The 20,210-nt window shown below is 33.4% G+C and overlaps 2 protein-coding genes across 3 annotated transcripts in view; one reads left to right on the plus strand and one right to left on the minus strand.

Annotated features, from left to right (window-relative positions):
• Positions 1-20,210, minus strand: part of LOC110007192 (uncharacterized) — a 47,571-nt gene that overhangs the window by 6,959 nt on the left and 20,402 nt on the right. The window lies entirely within an intron of this gene.
• On the plus strand, positions 9,690-16,725 carry LOC18433771 ((-)-alpha-terpineol synthase). 2 transcript variants are annotated; one of them, XM_006843851.4, is made up of 7 exons: positions 9,690-10,046; positions 13,500-13,770; positions 14,499-14,871; positions 14,974-15,192; positions 15,295-15,433; positions 15,521-15,769; positions 16,227-16,725. In XM_006843851.4, the coding sequence occupies exons 1-7, from the start codon at positions 9,837-9,839 to the stop codon at positions 16,521-16,523; spliced, it is 1,758 nt and encodes a 585-aa protein (XP_006843914.2). In that variant the 5' UTR covers positions 9,690-9,836; the 3' UTR covers positions 16,524-16,725. The 2 variants fall into 2 exon arrangements, with proteins under 2 accessions (XP_006843914.2, XP_011623138.1); XM_011624836.3 differs by having other exon boundaries at positions 9,691-10,046; positions 13,506-13,770.

A 20,210-nucleotide genomic window follows, 5' to 3' on the forward strand; every position in this document is an offset into this window, starting at 1 on the left:
TGAAGGCAGAGTACGTAGCGTGCTGCTTAGTGATCGAGGAGGCTGTATGGATTAAGAAATTTCTTAATCGACTTGACTTTCACCTCATGCTTTGTGAGGCAGTAAGAATTTTTTGCGACAACACGGTGACGATATGCGTGTCAAAAGAACACGATTCCATAGGAACTCTAAGCATTTAAAACTATGTTTTTATCACCTGAGGAATGAGGTGAGATTGAGAAAGATCGAGATCTAGATAAACCAAATATTCTAGTGGGGGCACCTGCTAGTATTTGACATACTAAATGGAACAGCAGATTATAATGTTGTTCACTTATGGAACTCAAATGTTTAGTGCTGATTGTATGGCTACAAAAGAAAACATCTTATTTGAAGAACTCTTTTGAGTCTATGAACATACAACCCCATGCGATGAGGGTACCTGATGGTCTTTTTCCACAACAGGTCCATGATTTGCGATGCGATGTGAAAGATGAGCAACGACCATTTTTGGGATGAGATCCGAGTAGCAAAGAGAAAAATGTGTTGCCTCTATAAATCTTTTTGTGAAATAATTGATGGCGAAAGCCATGATTAATGTATTGAGAGAATATGTAAAAATAATTGAGAGAGATTGTAATTGGAGAGAAAGATGAGAAAAAAAAAAAATGAAAAAGAGATAATGTAAGGCATTCAAAGGCCAAGTAGGAGATGTTGGGTTTATGTGGCCTTTAAAGGCCTTATGAGTGCTTGTAAAATGAAATGATATAGTGGAACATGAACTCAGTAGGAGTGTGGTCCCTCATATACCATACTAAGCAAACGATGGTTTGCTGATACCGATCTGTGCTTAACAATCTAGGCCAGTTGGTTGGGAAAAATCCATGTTACTCGGGCATGAAGAACAAACCGATGGAGTTTTATGGGTTACCCCTTGATGAGGTCGGAGAACATGCCCAAATGAGTGAGCCGATGGACTGTGTGACCCTTGTGTGTGTTGGGGGTCTACAAAGACAGGGCCAAAACCTTATCTATGTACCATCACATGGCATGCATATCGATAGATAGTTAGGGAAAGGCAGAAATCCACCTTTTAGGGTGAAGCGTTTGCATATGCGAGAGATACCCCCTATGCGTCATAGAGCTGTGGTCGTCTAAGGTCTCGGTGACCTTGACTTGTCTCTAGGGGAGGATCTGTAATCCACATACTGGGATTGCGACCCCTTGGCTTATCAGGCAGACTTTGGTGACCCAATAATGAGCCCTTGCTTGGATTGTGGGTCATGAGAAACACTGGGTCGGTTCGATAAGGTAAGTGTGGTCTGTTGTTCACAGTTGTTATCTTAAAATAAAACGGACTTATAAAAAAGGACTTATAAAACTAACTTAAAAATCCTATTTTTAATAATTAATCTTAATAAATAAAAATAATAATTTTATTAAAACTCTAAAAATAAAATTATTAAAAAATAAAATTAAAATTTTTAGCATCCAAATTTTAATCTACATCACTAATCTATTGTTCCAAGCGCATATTATACACTTATTCCCTCGGGTCAAAGAGATACATTGGAGGAAATTATGCATTTAATTTTTTGAAAGCTGCTTACAAATCACTCGATAATTATTTTTAAAAGGAAAAAAAGAGTAAATTTTTTGTTTTTAGATACTTAAACATGCTAAAGTTTTTCGGGCACAAGCATAATTGGATTTTGTTTTTTTGTTTTATTACCCCTGAAGTTGGTCACTAGCTACAAGAGGGTTAAGTCAACAAAATTTGGGGGCATAAAAATGCTCTTGATTGGGTTTTTTTACCCTATCGAGCAAATCAAGAAAATGATAGGATTTAAGAACCCTCTTAGATGCAAAAACTGGAATCCTTTGAAACATTGATCGTTTGATGAGCTGCGAATTACATCCCCACCGCTTGTAAATAGTATCATACTTATTCAGGTCATGGTTCCATTACTCACCCGAGTCCACTCAGACTTTGACAAGTTACTCCAGAGAGTCCGAGTATACCGAGTTGTGTGTACAACCCAGGCTGTATAAAAAAATATTCTTGCCGCTTCACTTTGGACTCAACCCCGTCTGAGGAGAGTAACTCAACATTTACAAGGCCAAACAAAATGCCCTAAATTAAAAGATGAAAAAATTATCTTAGAATAAAATGAAAATTAGTAAAGTGGAACAAAATTACAAAACTAAAGACAACATAAAAGTCCCAAAAAGCTAAAAAATAAAAATAAATTTAGAAAAATTAATTATTGTTAGTGATATTTTTTAGAAAAATATAGAAACAAATGAAAAAATATAAAATAAATCATTTGAGAAGAGATACAATGACTTATGAAATTTTAAAATTAAGACCTTTAATACAGCTGAATGATATAACCGAATTGGCGTAGCTGATCTTAGATAATTAAAATAGAGCTCGGATTAAATTAATAATTTTTTTAAATCATTTTCACAAAGACCCGTCTAGTGGGTCGACCCTATTGAGTTTTGTCATTGTTTACGGGTGAAAATGATGTGAGGGAAACTTGTGGGTCGACCGTATTGATTTTTGTCATTGTTTACTGGTGAAAATGATGAAAGGGCAACTTGCGGACAGTTACAGGGATAAGAGAAGCAGTGCACATGGTACTAAGGGGAAGTAAAAATATTTGTGGATCTCATTTCGCCTGGTATTGCAGGTTCACCAATAAAGTACAATGAAATAATTCTCTCTCTAAATATCTAAACTCTCTCTCTAAGTACCATAGTTGAATGCAGTATAAAATTTATAGGCAAACACCACCTATAAAAATAATTACGGATGAAAGAAATCACACGAAAAAAAAAAAAACGTGTAGATACGAATATTCCGATGCAAAAATAATATCTACAAAAAAATCTCTTTACAAAATTTTTTTTTTTTATTCCATAAAATTCAATTCTCTTTTACAATGCATGTACTTCATTTTTATAAAAAAATCAACACTTCACCCAATAATTATCCGTCTTATCTCTTGTAGAATGGTAAACATTAAGACTTATCTCTACCCCATTACGCACCAACTACTTTTTACCACAAAAATTCCATTCTTTCCATCTACGTGATTAGGAAGAAAAACAGACAAGCGAACCTAACTTGATAAAAACGAAACCTTCCTACACTATGGAACTTTCTAAAAATAATTCCTATATAAAAAAAAATGACCAGCTCACCAAGAGATAAGTAATTATCTTAATACCAAACAATTGTATTTATCTTTTGTTTTAAAATAAGACTTCAAAAAGAAATGCGCTAATTTTCCTAAATAAATCCCCTACTAAAAATACGGACCACTTTCCTAAATGAAATTGGACCTTATTATCTTAAAAATAAAAGGGACTTATAAAACAAGGACTTATGAAACTAATCCCAAAAAATCCTATTATTAATAATTAACTTTAATAAATACAAATAAATCTTTTACCCAAACTCTAAAAATAAAATTATTAAAAAAAAATTTTAAATTCATAGCATCCTAATTTTGATCTACATCACTAACCTATTCTTCCAAGAGCATATTATACTCTTATTTCGGTCCGGCAGTTTAGAAGTTGGGTCTAGCATGTTCTACAAGGGATCCAGTAGTTTTAAGCTGTCTTGCAATACCAAGCGATGGGTTCGACACTTTTTTGTCTCAATTTGGCACCATAGTTATGAGGTCCGGCAAGTTTGTTGTGCGGTTCGGCGATGGGTGTAGTGTCAGTCTTTTTTTGTCAATCCACTTCAATATTTAATTATTGTACGGAAAAAGGTATTATTATCTACAAAAACAACTTTTTGACTTTAAGGGATATTTACGAAAAATTATTTTTTAGGATAAAAAAAAAAAAAAACTTTTGCTTGGAAGGAGATTGTCTATAAAGTTTAACTGTAAGTTGTACCTACAATTTTTTTTTAAATCTAATTGATAAAAGTGTGTCCTGACTTCTAAAAACTTTTATTTTAAGATTTATATTTAAATAATAACATATCTCCAACCATCATATTTTAGATTTATTATTTACACGTGAAAGTGATGGGCGGCACCATGCTGCCATTTTTGCATGGGGACAACCCTATAAAGCAATCAATTTTTACACGTGAAATTGATGAGAGAATGTGCGGCATTTGTATGGACAAGAGAACTGCCGTACATGGTGCAAAAGGCCGTAAGTGTGTTGAGTGTCGTAGGCAATGACTTAGAGCGTACGATAAAATAAGATCCACCTAAATTCTAGTTGATTCTCTCTCGTTCTCTAAATATCTAAAAAGTTAAGTTTTTATAAGGCTTAGGCTTTATAAAAACAAAATAAACTTTTTTCTCTAATCCTTATTTAAAAAGCACTTTCGGCAACAAAAACCCCGTGATGGTTCAAAAATCAATTTTCAAAACCAACAATCAAATTCGACATTTAAAAAATGGTACATATCTTACGGATCTATGACTACTTATTTTTAGTGTGATATAAACGATCTAGAAAATTTGTTACAATATGTATTATTTTTTAAAAGCTTGGAACCTGTTTTTTTTACAACCATAACATCCAAGCCAAAATGATTGATGTAAAAGCTTTATAATGATTAAATTGCAATTTTCAATGAATTATAAGGTGAGGCTTTACTTGTTATTATAGAGCTGCAGCCTTATCAAACCATTTTTCATATCTAAACAAAGGATAAGGTTTCAATGGCCAACGACGCATATGTAGAAAAGGGCCTTGACAATAAATATATTCTTTAAATATAATTTTATCTTTAACTTTTATATAATCTTTAACAAGGAGATCATGAATAAAAAAGAAAAAATTGAAAGTTAAAAGTAATAATTATATTAAAAAAATATTTGAACAGTTAGTTACAATTATTTTTTGATGGACAGCCTATTTGCATCTATTTTAAGATGAATGCTTTATACCTCCAAACCGTATATTGTAAAAATACAGTCGAGCCTCATAAAACAATTTTCTCTCTCTAAATATCTAAACTCTCTTTCTCTCTCTAAGTACCCAACCTATTCACCGAAGAACAAACATTACACTTAATTGCTCGGGCCAAAGAGATACTTTGGAGGGAATTTTCTATTTAAATATATATGTGAACCACTTAAAAATCACTCGATAACTATCTTCAATAGAAAATAACAATAATTTTTTAGTTTCTAAATACTTAAACCTTTATGCTAATTTTTTTAGGCAGATGACCATTGGATTTTATTTTTTATTTTTATTTTTTATTATTACATATGAATTTGGTCTCTAGGTTCAAGAGGGTTAACTCTCCAAAATATGGGGTCATAAAAATGCTCTCGACTGGGTTTTACCCTATCAAACCAACCGAGCAAGTGGAACTCCCAAGAACATGAAATCATTTGAAGAAAATGCACTCGCAAAAGAGGAGAATGTTTTCATAAAGTGTGTTGCATAAGGTACCATCTAATAATAATAAAAAAAAGATTGAAAAATGAAAGACCTATTTAAGGTCACAACTGATGCATGACGAATAGCGAAGTATCGCATGCCAAAGATAATCTCACCACACAATGGAATCAAGTAACATCAAGCGGGTGAAGTTAAAATATTTGTAATGTGTATATTTTATATTCATGATGATGATGATAATGATAAGGATGATGATAATTATAATATATTTATGGAGTCTCTCTTGATTTCATGCTGTGAATCAATCGAGACTCTCATCAACCATTTCTCATTAAACCTCTTTCTATCGTGAATCAATTGAGACACTCATCAACCATTTCTTATTAAACCTCTTTCGCAATGGGTGACTCTATTGGGAAGTCTTTGTGTCGCACCCAATAACGGGTAAGGGTCTATCATCCCTATTGATTCACACAAAAATAAAGAAAAAACGAAAAAAAGGGAAGCATTTCTCATTGAATCTCCTTCTCAATGGCACTAGGTCTACATCTTCTTCACACTACATTCTCCTCGGTGCGCACACAGACAAGCCAAAAAGAAAATTCTGATCATATTATTCACCATTTGTACGATGCCATGTGAGCTCAAAAACCTCTGAAACGGTGATCATTTGATGATCTGCGAATTACATCCCCACCATTTGGGAATAGAATCATACTTATTAAAAAAAAAGTGATTTTAAGGAATTTCTTGAGGTCACGGTTCCATTACTCACCCGAGTCCACTCAGACTTTGACAAATTACTCAATAGAGTCCGAGTATACCGAGTTGTGTGTATAACTCAGGCTGCATAAAAAAAATATTCTTGCTGCTTCACTTTGGACTCAGCCCTGTTTGAGGCGAGTAACTCAACATTTGCAAGGTCAGACAAAATGGCCTAAATTAAAAGATGAAAAAATTCTCTTAGAATAAAATGAAAAATAGTAAAATGGAACAAAATTACAAAACTAAAGACAACATAAAAGTTTCAAAACACTAAAAAATAAAAATAATTTTAGAAAAATTATCTATGGCAAGTGATATTTTAGAGAAATATAAAATAAAGCATATGAAAAAAAATACGGTGACTTATGAACTGATTAAAAATACAACCCTTAATAAATATGAATCGCACCCTTATATAAATATGAATCGCACCCTTGTATAGCACCCTTATATAAACTTTTTCTTTAAAATTTATAGGCAAACGCCACCAATAAAAATAACCGTGTGTGAAGGAAATCACAATAAAAAAGTACAAAATGTGCAGATACGAGTATTCCGACACCGATCCATAAACACAGGAGAAGAAACGATACCCAAAAAGACATCTCTTTACCAAAAACACTTCTTTATTCCATAAAATTCAATTTCCTTTTACGATTTACGCCCATCCTCTCCATAATAAAAATCAGTACGTCACCCAATGATCATCCTTCTTATCCTTCCTTATCTCTTGTAGAATTGTAAACATTAGGATTTACCTCTGTCTCATCACGTACGAACAACTACCATTTACCACAAAAATTCCATTTTGTCAATCTACCTGAATAGGAAGAAAAACATGATAAAGGGACCTAACTTGAAAAAAACGAAACCTTGCCACACTATGGAACTTTCTAAAAATAATTCCTATATAAAAAAAAGATGACGATCTCACCAAGAGATACGTCATTCTCTTAGTACCAAACAATCGTTTTTATCTTTTGTTTTAAAAAAAGTCTCTAAATAAATCCCCAACTAAAAATACTGATGACTTTTCTAAATGAAATTGGACCTTATTATCTTAAAATAAAACGGACTAATAAAAAACTACTTATCAAACTAACTCAAAAAATCTTATTTTTAATAATTAACCATAACAAATAAAAATATGAATTTTACCCGAACTCTAAAAATAAAATTATTAAAAAATAAAAATAAAATTTATAGCATCCAAGTTTTAATCGGCATCACCAACCTATTCTTCCAAGAGCATATTATATACTTATTCCCTCGGGTCAAAGAGATACTTTGGAGGGAATTCTGCATTTAAATTTTTGAAAGCCGATTAAAAATCACTCGATAATTATTTTGAAAAGTAAAAAAAGAATAAATTCTTAGCTTCTAGATACTTAAACCTAGTTCCTAGATGCTAAAATTTTTTAGGCACAAGCACAATTGGATTTTGTGTTTTGGTTTTATTATCCCTGAAGTTGGTCACCAGGTACAAGAGAGTTAAGTTAACAAAATTTGGGGGCATAAAAATGCTCTTGATTGGTTTTTTTTTACCCTATCGAGCAAACCAAGAAAATACTAGGATTTAAGAACCCTCTTAGATGCGAAAATTGGAATCCCAAAAGTTGGATCCCACCAAGAACTAGTTAGAAACAAAATAGGAGAGAATGCGAGCCATAATACGAAAAATAAAGCATAAAACAAACATCAAAAAAAAAAAAAAGATTTACGTGGTTCGCCCCAAAAAGGATAAAGATTTAAGCGGTTTACCCCAAAAGGGTTGCGTCCATGAGCGCGTCAAATTGAAATTCACTATATCAATGAAAGTTACTTAACAGATCTAGAAATAGATCCATCTATGTTCTACAACTAAACTACTGTTTAGAAAGAGAACTTTGAGAGCAACCGACACTTTCTCTTTTTTAAAAGGAAAATCAACAAAATTCTCTCTTCTCTCTGAAGGGGGGGACTTGCCCCATGCATGGGAAAGGCCATTGCCTCTCTCTCTTTAGAAGAAACCACATTTCCCATTTGGTGACCCACCCTCTTGCATACCATATATATATATATATATAAGGTTAGGACTCCATACTAAATATGAAAATTTATATAAATGTTATATATATCTCAAAACCAAGAGATATACCCCAAGAGTCTTACCTTTTTGGGACTTCATTAAACTTATCAATATCAATCTTAATCCCACACAATTTGGAATTTTCTTATGTTGGTGACTTTTAGATACCACCATATCCAACAAATACGCACTCCCACGAACATGGAATCATTTGAAGAAAATGCACTTGCAAAATCAGAGAATGCTTTCACTCCCTGTCTCTCTTGATAAGCGCTGTTACATAAGCTATCATTCAAAAACGAAAGAGAAAAAGAGAGAAAGAAGAAAGGCCAGTTTACGGTCACAACTGATGCATGACGAATAGCGGAGTATCACCTGCCTAAAATAATATCACAACGCAATTGAATTGAGTAACATCAAGCAGGTCAAATTAAAATAATTTTAACGTGTATATTCTATATTCACGATAACGATGATGATGATCAGGTGTATTATATATTCATGGAGTCTCTCCTGGTTCCATATCGTGAATCAATCATCAATCATTTCTCATTAAACCTCTTTCTCAATGGGTGCCCTTTTGGGAACTCTTTGTGCTGCACCCCATTATGGGTAGGGGTCTAGCATCCCAATTGATTCACCTTAAATAAATAAATAAAAATGGAAAAGGCATTTCTCATTAAATCTCTTTCTCAATGGTGGTATGTGTACGCCTTTTTCACACCACATTCTCCTGAAAACACACAAAAACAAGAAGAAAAAAAATCTCGATCCCATTATCTGCCATTTATATGATGTCATACGAGCTCAGAAGCCTCTGAAATGGCGATCGCTCGGCAATCTACGAATAGCATCCTCACCATTTGGGATTTTGAACGTATTCAATCAATAAGAAGTGAATTTTTAAGGTATTTCTTGAGATCATGGTTCCATTAATCACCCGAGTCCACTCAGACTTGCACAAGTTACTCCAGAGAGTCTGAGCATACCGAGTTGTATCGAGTTGTATGTACAACTTAGGGTGCATGAAAAAAATTGTGCTTGCTGCCAGGCTTCAGACTCAGTCCTGTCTCAGGCGAGTAACTCAACATTTACAAGACCAGGCAAAGTCCCCTAAATTAAACGATGAAAAGATCATTTTAGAATAAAATGAAAATTAGTAAAGTGGAACAAAACTAAAGACAACATAAAAGTCCCAATAAGCCAAAAATTGAAAAGGAATGAAATATGAATTTAGTAAAAGTTATCTATGGTTAGAAATATTTTCGAAAAATATAAAATTGAAAAGAAAAAATAAAATCAAATAAAGCATATGAGAAGAGATACGGTGACATTTATGAACTGATTAAAAATATGACCCATAATAAAGCAAAATGGTAGAACATGATTCGGGTAGTTGATCTTAGATAATTGATATAGAGCACGGATGATAATAATAATTTTTTAAAAATTTATTTATGGGGCCCGAGTTGGACCATTTACTTGGTTTCACAAGGACCCATGTAGTGGGTTGACCCTACTGAGTTGTAAGTCATTGTTTACAAGCGATGAGAGGGGACCATGGCGACATTCCATTTATAGGGAAAAGAGAATTAGAGCACCCGTTCTCTCTCATTAAACCATTTTCACAATGGTTCCATTTCTGCCTTTGATTCACACCACAATGTCCTGGTTGCGCACACAAACAAGCCTCAAAACGATTCAATCGGGTTATCCTCAGCTTTTACGGTGCTTTATGAGCTCCGAGTCCTCTGCAACAGAAATCGCCCGGCGAACTGCGAATTTCATGCCTACCATTTGGGATCCCGATCGTATTCAATCAATAAGAAGTGATTTTAAGGTATTTGAGCTCATGCAGGATTATTATTATTGATGTTTTCATGGTATTCGAGTAGTCTTTCTTATTCTTAATCTCTCATGACTTGTGAGATAGGATACAAAAGTAAGTTCAAAACAGTTTTCAGTTTTTAGTTTTTGGATATATCAAAAAATCGAGTCGGCCAAAATACTCATGTCCTGACAGGGGCAATTTATTCGAGTGAGTCAAAAGAAAATCACGAGAATGATTTGTATATATGTATAATTAGTGCCAGTTTCATTAACTTGGTGGTTGTTAACCTACTTGTACGTGACATGCTGGTTTTTTTTTTTATATGTGTGAAGAGCTTATGAGTTCCATTTCCATGGGGGGATAGATATATTTTTAACTCTTGTATTTATTTTGGAGCTCTTTTTTTCATAAATATTTTAATAAAAATCTTATGTTTGGGGCTACATTTTTTTAACTCTATTTTTTTTAAAAAAAATGTTTATATAAGGATGAAACCTTATAATGTAGAACTACGGATGCACCTCAAAAATCTATCAGGAAACTTTAAGTATAAGAAATAGTGCATTTTACAACATATTATCTGCACCGTTCATTTTTTAGATTTTCATATGTTTATAGATCTACTTGATTTTAACCATTTTTTAAATTTAAAATTTTATAATTAGATATAAAAATAGGTTTTGAGATAATCCTAAGGACATTTTACATCAAAATTATATACCATGATAAAATTTGAAGGTGCACCTCACCTCTACAGCTACGGATGCATCCGTATGCCAACAATACCCTTTTTTTAATGGCTTGGGTTTATTTTGGAGCTCTTTTTCCATAAATCTATAAACTAAAAAAAACCATATAGGTGAGTCGATGAGAGGTCTTGAGTTCAAATGGGGGGCAAAGTTTTTTATTTTGGATCTCATATATTAACTATTTTTTAAAAAAATTTCTTACATGTCGTGAATTGTAAAAAACGACCCCCCCTTTTTTCATAATTGCTACTTTTTTTTTGGAACTCTTTTTTCTTATTATTATTATTATAACTCTTGAATTTTAGCAAGGTGAGGCTTCTGGTGATTAATGCACCTATCATCTCCCTTCCACAAAAATTACACTTGACCCACCCCTTCCCCTTATTGTCATAGTGCCAAAATCAATCCTCCCACATAATCTCTTAGACCTATTAAAGGCTGAAATTTCTTTCAAAAATTATTTATAATGAAATATATTTGTTGTAATTGCTTCCAAAATAAGGTCTATATTACTTAGAGTTACAAATTTGGGTTTGTATTACTCAGGAATTCTTATATTTAAGGTTAATAATACAAATTAATTAAAAAAAAAGTCTTTTTCACCTACAAAATGTATGATTAATACTACAAAAATTATCATAGTAGTTTTTTTCAATGTCCTGTTTTGGTATTTCAAAAATAAAAAATAAAAAATAAAAAATTTTGAATATTTGAAAATGGTTGGGAAAAAAAAAAAAATAGAAGAAGAAAAATTCATTGATAAAAGACAATTTTTGTACCAAAAAGGAAAATTGATCGATATAAGACAATTTCTCAGAAAAAAATCACTAATCAATAAAGGGATTTAAAAAAATAAAAACCAGAAAAAATTGATGAGTAATTATAGAGAAACAACTAATTTTAGCATAATTTTTACATTTCACCGATATTACCTCTATGATGCACTAAATCAATCAATATTAGAGCAGAAAATGCAAATCAGTAGAGGGGTTTTTAGGTTTATTTCAATAGCTTAAAACAATCTAATAAAAAAAAAAAAATTTGAGAAATTAGATAGAAATAATATATTTTACGAATTTTTGAAAGTTCATCGATATTACCTCTTTGATGAACAAAATCAGTCGATATTAGAGCAAAAAACCCATGAATCTATAGAGGGATTTTGTAGCTGATACGAATAGGTTTGAAAAGAATAAAAAATTAGAAACAATTATTGAGTAATTAGGGATAAAAAATTAGAAACAATTATTGAGTAATTAGGGAGAAACAACATATTTAGTAGAATTTTTACAGTTCGTCAATTTTACCTCTATGGTGCACTAAATTAATTGATATTCGAGCAAATAAATGCAAACTAATACGGGGGCTTTCAAGTTTATTTGAATATCTTAAAAAAAAAAAAAAAAAAAAAAAATCTAATGATCAGGAAATTATTGTTGAGAAATTGCAGAGAAATAATAGATTTTGTAATTTTTTAATAGTTCATAAATATTACCTCTTTGATATACAAAATCAGTCGATATTGGAAAGAAAAACCACTGATCTGTTGAGGGGGTTTTGAAGATGATTTTAAAAGCTTTAAAAAGAACTAAAAATCAGTAAAACATTTTCGAGTAATTAGACAGAAATAATAGATTTGCGATTTTTTTGGCAGTTCATCGATACCCCTTTAATGTACGAAATCAGTCAATAATGGTGAAAAGGACCACAGATATGGAGAGGTTGTTTGAAGCTTATTTTAACACGTTCAAAACGAACAAAAAATCATCCAATTTGGTGTAGAAATCAGCGAGAATAGAGAGGTTTTGCTGAAATTATTACTTTTAGCACAAAGAACCCTCAAACTGAAAATTTACGATGAGGGAGCTTAGTAGATTTGCGAATTAGTATATGGATTTTGTAGATAATTTTAATATATTAAAAAAATACCGATAATCAATCAATTTGGGGGAGAAATCATAGAGACTATAGGAGTTTGGCGGATTATATATTACTGCTCAAAGAACCCTAGAATTTCGTGGTGAAATCTTATTCGATTTGGATTTTTATGGACCCAAATTGTATCATAGAGATTAGATGGTTGTTAAAACACAACTAGGTTCCAAAAAAATCCATCAAAATCAGTCCAAAATTTCAAATTTTCAGTTCAAGAAACTTTCCATATTTTGACATCCGAGTTTTATCCGTGAAAACGCCATACTAGAGCGAGTTTCTCCATTTCGAGCTGAGTCTCGCAAAATTACTCCGAGCAATGTTCATTCAAGAGGTAAAAAATCACTTGTACCAAAGACCCGGCCCTAGTCGACCTCGGCAATAAGCGAGGCCGAGTCGACTCGGTTGAGTCTAAGAACCATGCTTTTAACATAGATAAACTTTTCCTTAATTTATAAATTGATCCTTTTTAAAACTAATTTTTATTTATTAAATGTAATTTGCTGATATTCACATGTTTTTTTATGAAATAGCTGAAAATATCTGGAAATCATAACAAAACAAAACAAGTTAAATAGTAAAATGAAATTATACATAATACAAGGTACATTTCAAACAGCTAACAATATAATTATGTTAATTTTAGAAAATATAGGGCATTGCTATGCAGCAGTTTATACGGGGCATTAATTTATGCAATCTTTCACTACGAAAACATTGTCATCATTAGGTTCAAAAAATACCTTCCCTCCATTTTCCAATTGGATTAAGAGTTTCTTAGATGCAGGAAGAGGAATATATAAGCCGAACTGAAGCTCTAAAGAAACAATTCAAGGCTCTTTTAAGGAGGAAAACCGAGCCAATCGCCCCACTTGAGCTCATTGACTCAATCCAAAGGCTGGGAGTGGGGTATCACTTTGAGCAGGATATCAAAGTGGCTTTGGACACTATTTACTCCAATGCTGATATCCAACAGTCATGGAGTGATGATCTCTATGCAACATCCCTTGCATTTCGACTGCTTAGACAACATGGATACCGGATGTCATCAGGTTTGTAGCACAAAATTGTATTCATATAGATTAGGGCCTGACTTCCCTCTTCCTCTTTTCTTCTAGAAATTAGAGTATCTATTGAAACTTTATATATGAGCTCAAGCAAAAGTTATTAGTAAATAAGAGTAACAAATATGGTTGGAATTTAAATCCAAAACAAAATAAAATTTTATGTAAAATGGACCAACTTGAACAGTTTTTGAAATAGGTTGGATTTTTGAAAGGTATTTATGAATCACATACCAAATCGCAGAATTATTTGGACTGAATTTGTTGTTTACATTGTTAAAAAAGACATTTTCTAAAGGAAAAAGATTTCATGGTTACTATGATGCTCATATTTTCTTTGTTCTTCTCTAAGGTATAACTCCTCCTCCAAGATGGACTTTGGGCTGTCCATTTAAGGGATAAGCACACTAGATGTTTAAGAGATCAAAATCAATCTTTTCGCCCAAAAAAGAATACTCATAAGGTGAATAAAAAATGATTTTGGAAAAGTCCAAGTCATAAAATTCCTCCTAAGTAGGTATTTTTTCTCTAGTACCAAATGTAGAATTGGTTCTCACAGGGCTATCATTTACCTACATTTTTCAAATGTCATAAGTGAATCAGATATGATTTCCTAGTGGCTCTCTTGGTGGAAGAAGAGGAATTGAACTGAATTTGGAAGGCATATAAAAGACACTTTTGTAGAAGATTTAATATAGATAAATTTGTGCTCCCAGATGTATTTTGCAGATTCATGGACGAGAAAGGTAGTTTCGAAGTAAGTTTGATTGGAGACGCCAAAGGAATGTTGAGTTTGTATGAAGCATGCCACCTATCTGTTCCTGGAGAAGATATTTTGGATAAAGCATTCACATTTACCAGTAAGAACCTCATGGACTTAACTGATCGATTAGAGCCAAGTCTTTCTCAAAAAGTACAACATGCTTTAGAGCTGCCTTTGCATTGGAGGATGGTCAGGCTAGAAGCTAGGGATTACATTCAAGTCTATGAGAAAGAGAAAGACATGATCCCCTCTTTGCTTGAATTTGCTAAATTGGACTTCAACTCAGTACAGTGCACGCACCAAGCCGATCTCAGGCGTATGTCAAGGTAAGCTTGTTCTTTGCATTCATGGACCTCCCCCAATCTACTCTTGAATTCGTTTTCACTTATCAATCAGCTTAATTCTTAGTATTAAAAGTTTATACCTAGGTGGTATAATGATATGGGCTTCGCAACTAAGCTACCATTTGCTCGGGATCGGATCGTTGAAAACTGTTTATGGATCATTGGGTATTTATTCGAGCCCCAATTTTCAAGGACTAGGGAAGCCCTCATCAAAATCCATTGCTTAATTACAGCGATTGATGACGTTTATGATGTGTATGGCTCGTTAGATGAACTGGAACTTTTTACTGAAGCGGTCCAAAGGTACAAAAGAATGAATTTTCCTTCCCAATGATGTAACATATATCTATCACATATGTTTGTGCTCCACAATTTAATTCTTACAATATACCAATTCAAATTTAGGTGGGATTTGAACGCCATGGAGAAACTTCCATATTACATGAAAATATGTTATTTGGCATTGTACAACACAACAAACATGATTTCATACGATATTCTCAAGGAGAAAGGATGGAATATCACAAACTACCTTAAAGAAGTGGTAACATAATAGCCTGCTGTGATGTTTGAATTACTTTAAGAACATTGTATTCTTGCTATAATAACTTGTGTTAATTTTTAACTTCAGTGGGCAGGATTAGGGAAAGCGAACATGTTGGAGGCAAAGTGGTTTAGCATGGGGCACAAACCAACCTTAGAAGAATACTTAAATAACTCACGGGTTTCAAGTTCAGTGCCAGTTCTCTTGGTTCATGTATACTTCCTCATTGCACAAAGCATCACACAAGAGGCAATAGATGACATTACCACTGAATCAAGACTCATTTATTGGTCATCAATGGTCCTTAGACTGTGCAACGACTTGGTAACAAGTCCGGTGAGGCTTACTCTTCTTTGCTTGAATTATTTATCACATGGATGCAATTCAGGTGGGAGAAAATTGAACATTACTGCCATGGGAAAAACACCAATTTAGGAGGATTATTCTAAAAGTTTGCAAAGAATATTAATCAAACAGACAATGTCCTAAAAAACAGAAAAAGAAGATTTTTAGCTCCTAAAGCCCAAGATCAAATAGACAGTTATCATACATTATTGGAGCAGACAATCTTTCAGGTAATTTTTTAGCCATGAAATAAATTTTTAGTTCTTAGATTGATCCTTGACTTGAAAGGACATGTTTCGAAAGTTATAGGGTTACATAAATCCTCCATAGTAGGTGCTTTTGCCCTAGGAATAAGTGTTACAATTTGCTCTCATGGGAGCACTTCCTTTTATTATTGGTTAAGTGGACAATATTTAGATGACATAAGTTTATTACTTGATTGATGCAGGATGAGATCCTAAGAGGGGTTGTCCCAAAATCTATTCAATGTTATATGCATGAAACAGGGGCATCTGAGGAAGCCGCACGGAAACACATCAAGGAGATGATTAGAGATGCATGGAAGAAACTCAATGCAGAGTGTCTTGCACCATCCATCTTGCCAAAACCCTATGTCAATTTCGTAGTTAATCTTGCACGGATGGCCCATTGTGCCTACTCGAATGGAGATGGATTTACAAAACCTGACTCTGAGACTAGGGAACATATTAATAGATTGTTCATTCATTCAATTCCACTAGATTAACCTATTTGTATACCCATTCCAATATACTCTTTTAATTCATGCAAATGCCTTTTTTCAGATGGGAGAACTATTCATTGATTAACTTTGTGAGCCAAACTGTGTCAAGATCCTGTAAATTGTTGTTAGTCTCTCTAGACCTAATTTGGTGTTCTGCACTTTGTGGCATGATCGTTTGCAACAAAAAGAATGTTGACTTGGATGATATTTATTTAGTTCCACAAATTAAGTAGTAGTGTAATTATGTAATCAATGCTATTGTAGCGTTTTTATGGTAAGTTCCAATCTTAATCGACCGGTCTAGGTTTTCATTCTCACTTGCGCATTCAAAACCCACTATTTCTAAAATCCAAAAGAAAAAGAAAAGAAAAAGGATTAAAGTTCCAATCTTAACAGTGGCAAGCAATTCTAGCGAAGAAGGACATTCTTGAACACATTTCATGCCAAATATCCTTTGAAAACACAACTCCAACCCACTAATATGCTCATTGAAAGAGAGCACTTCTTGAACACATGCTTCAAGGAGGATAGATCTATATTATAAACAAATGTTCCTGGTTCTTAGGCATAGTGAGTATGAAATGGAATATAATTTACCCTCTACAGTCCTAATTGGGGCTATCTATTGGGCCTAGATGCTACTTGATTTTGTTTTTTTTTGTTTTTTCCTTCAATGTTAGCATTTAGTTCCATTAATCGTGTCAAAATTGATGTACATGTATAGGAATTCAATGCTTTAGAAAGTGGGTTCATTTATATAATACTCTACAAGAAAAAAAAAATTGAGTGACACAGGTTGAGTTCTTCTCATTCCCTCAGACTATCTCCTAGGAGTGAGAAATATGACTGCCAAGACTAAATAGCCGAGTACAAAATTTGTCAAACAATATCATGAGTTTCACAGATTCATCTTTACTCTCAAGTGACCCATTAGATTATGTTTAGTGGGTCACTATTTATACATGAGACTAGAGCTTGGAATGTTGAGAGCCCTATGTGGTTGCTCCTCTCTCTTTGGCTTCATTCTCTCTCTCTATACATTTCTCAAGATGGGTGTTGACGGTTATAGCAGCAAGATATGGACTTTTTATCTTGTGGGATTATAAAATATTGAGATTCCCATATTGAGTTTCCTATTTTGTTGAATTATTGTTTTAACGAGATTTATTTCTTCAAACATAAGAGTTGTAACTTTATAATTCTCTAATAAACCAAAGTAACTTTTATAAACTAAAAACTGCTTTACCCTATATAGACATAGGCATCATTGTCAAACCATAAATAATCCTTGTCAGATCCATTTCTTTCTCTCTCTTCTCTATTCCTTTTATTGCATTCTTACATTAGGGATTGCATTAAAACACATATGGACCATTGTCATCATTATCATCATTAGAATATTTTCCTAAGTATTTGGGATCGGCTATATGATTCCTGGACTCTCATACCCTATCAAGGGTCACACTCCCAATGAAGCCATAAACTCCCAAATCTTTCTCACTACTTCAAACAATGTCCTTTTGGTTTATCCCGGGCTTTTTTGAACCTTCCACTAAAACCAACTCATATGAATTATTGTACACCATGTGAAATGCGATGAGAAATACTATAAAACGTCAACGTATTTGTGTGTGGTTGCTCGTGAGAGTGTGAGAGAGTGTCAACGTGGGGTGTATGTGTAAGTGAGTTACAGTTCGCTATCAGGTAGATTTTTAGAGAGTGGTGATTCATTGGGTGTGGGAGAGTCCGCGGTTAATGTTTGTTCAGTGGTAATGTTGCATATTTGTGTTGAAGAGAGTGGTGGTTTTGAGGTGTGGGTTGTTGCTAGAGAGTGTATGTGCGTGACTGTGTATGCATGTTGTGGTGTGGCGTATGGCGTAAATGCGCTGTATAAAGTATGTGAACGTGTGAGGATGGCATTTTGTATTAAGAGTTTGAAATTATATAGTTAATAAAAGAGCGTCTCTCTCTAAATCTGATGTTTTCTACATGGAAATCGGGGAAACTTAGATCGAAGCATGGACTGTAGGATAGAGAGTGGAGTCCGTCAAATTTTAATCTATCGAAAAAATTAATTGAAAAAGAATAAAAAAAAAGCTTACTCAAGTTGGGCTCTTAGACCTGACAATGGCATTGGGCCTTGAATTGGTTGCTGGCCTTTTCCAAACTTCGAAAGCTGGTTGTTTTTATAGTGAAATGAACTTGAAAATGGGTGTTCAAATCGAGTGATTGGAGGCATAGGGGTTTTCCAGATTGAAGGTTTAGAGGTGCTTGAAGATGTCATAGGCTAGGATTTGCAAGGTTTCTGGATGGGGCATTTATTGTCAAAAGGCATTTAAAGATCTAGGCCCTTGATCTAGGATAAACATGAATCTCTTAAGCCGCATCTCATGTCTACTCTGGATCTTTGCTATCCACTTGTCCTTATTTGGCCTAGCTTTATTTAGACTTAGCGCCTCTCTCTTTCCCTCTCCCCCCACCTGTTCTTTCTGTCTTTTCTATCTCTAACCCTCTCTTTCTCTCTCCCCCACCCGTTTGTTTTTGGCTTTTCTATTTTTAACCCCTCATTCTCTCTCCTCTCACGCTCTTTCTTTATGTTTCCCATCTCTCTCTTTTCAATTTTTTTTCCCCAAATATATGGTAGATTTACAAAGAGAGAGAGAGAGGTATTTCCCATCTCTAATCTCTCACTCTCTCTTTACATTTCCCATTTTTTTCCCCTCTGTTTCTCTTCTCCCAACCCAAATACACATTAAGCATATAGATAGAAAGAGATGTGTTTGGATAAACACCGAAAGAGAGATAGGTGCTTGATGATAAGAGGCTATTAGGAGGAGAGAGATATATTTGGATAAACACAAGAAAAGAGAAGTATTTAGATAAGGTTATTAAGAGGAGAGAGATATATTTGGATAAACACAAAGAGAGAGAAGTATTTAGATAAACACACGAGGAGAAAGATGCTGGGTGGTGAAACGAATATACAACCATATTTATAATTTTGTTCTAATAAAATGAATATACTACCAATATTTTAAGGGCTCTCTTATTATCTAATATGGAAGGAAATTTAACAATTAAAATTTGAAAAAAAACATGTGATTACCTGAAAATAACTCTAAGATATGCAAGTTAAGCTGTTAGTTGGATAATAATTGTTCTTTAATTTTTTATATACATTGGAAAATTTTAACTTTATCATTTATAAACTTTAAAATATATTTACCAGTTTTATTTCTTATGATATGAACTCATATGTATTGATCTCAGCAAAAAAGTTATTTAAATAATAACATATTAATTTAAAACATTAAGGTCGTAGTAATAGTGTGATATATTCTCAAATCTCAATTCAAGCGATAAATACACAAGCAATAGTTATTAATAACAGAAAAAATCATTTATCATATTTTACCCAAATAAAAATGAAAAAAAGAAACTTCTTTATCTTAATTTACAAAAAAGTATCTACTATCTCAAATCCTGGGTGGCAATCAGGTCATATAGGCCCGATGACCCAATGGGGCAAGCAACTCAATCCGGATGCTGGTCGGGACCTGGTGGGTTGGGTCTGGATCTAAAACTCTGGACCTAAGTGAGATCAAGGTCAGATCTAGATGTAGGTCGACCTAGACCTGACCCGAACATCTCTCCTATAGAAACATTCATTATTTTTATAAATTTGCCCAG

Source organism: Amborella trichopoda, chromosome 12, assembly GCF_054954075.1.
Source record: "Amborella trichopoda isolate Santa Cruz 75 chromosome 12, AtrichopodaSantaCruz75HAP2 v2.0, whole genome shotgun sequence".
NCBI lineage: Eukaryota > Viridiplantae > Streptophyta > Magnoliopsida > Amborellales > Amborellaceae > Amborella > Amborella trichopoda.

What these genes read in the sequence shown, in the direction of transcription:
- LOC18433771 (XM_006843851.4), top strand. Translation starts at nt 9,837, where the DNA reads ATGGTTCCATTTCTGCCTTTGATTCACACCACAATGTCCTGGTTGCGC. An exon ending in TGGATACCGGATGTCATCAG is followed by an intron (nt 13,771 to 14,498) that starts GTTTGTAGCACA and finishes TTGTGCTCCCAG; the next exon opens with ATGTATTTTGCAGATTCATG. An exon ending in CAAACTACCTTAAAGAAGTG is followed by an intron (nt 15,434 to 15,520) that starts GTAACATAATAG and finishes TTTTAACTTCAG; the next exon opens with TGGGCAGGATTAGGGAAAGC.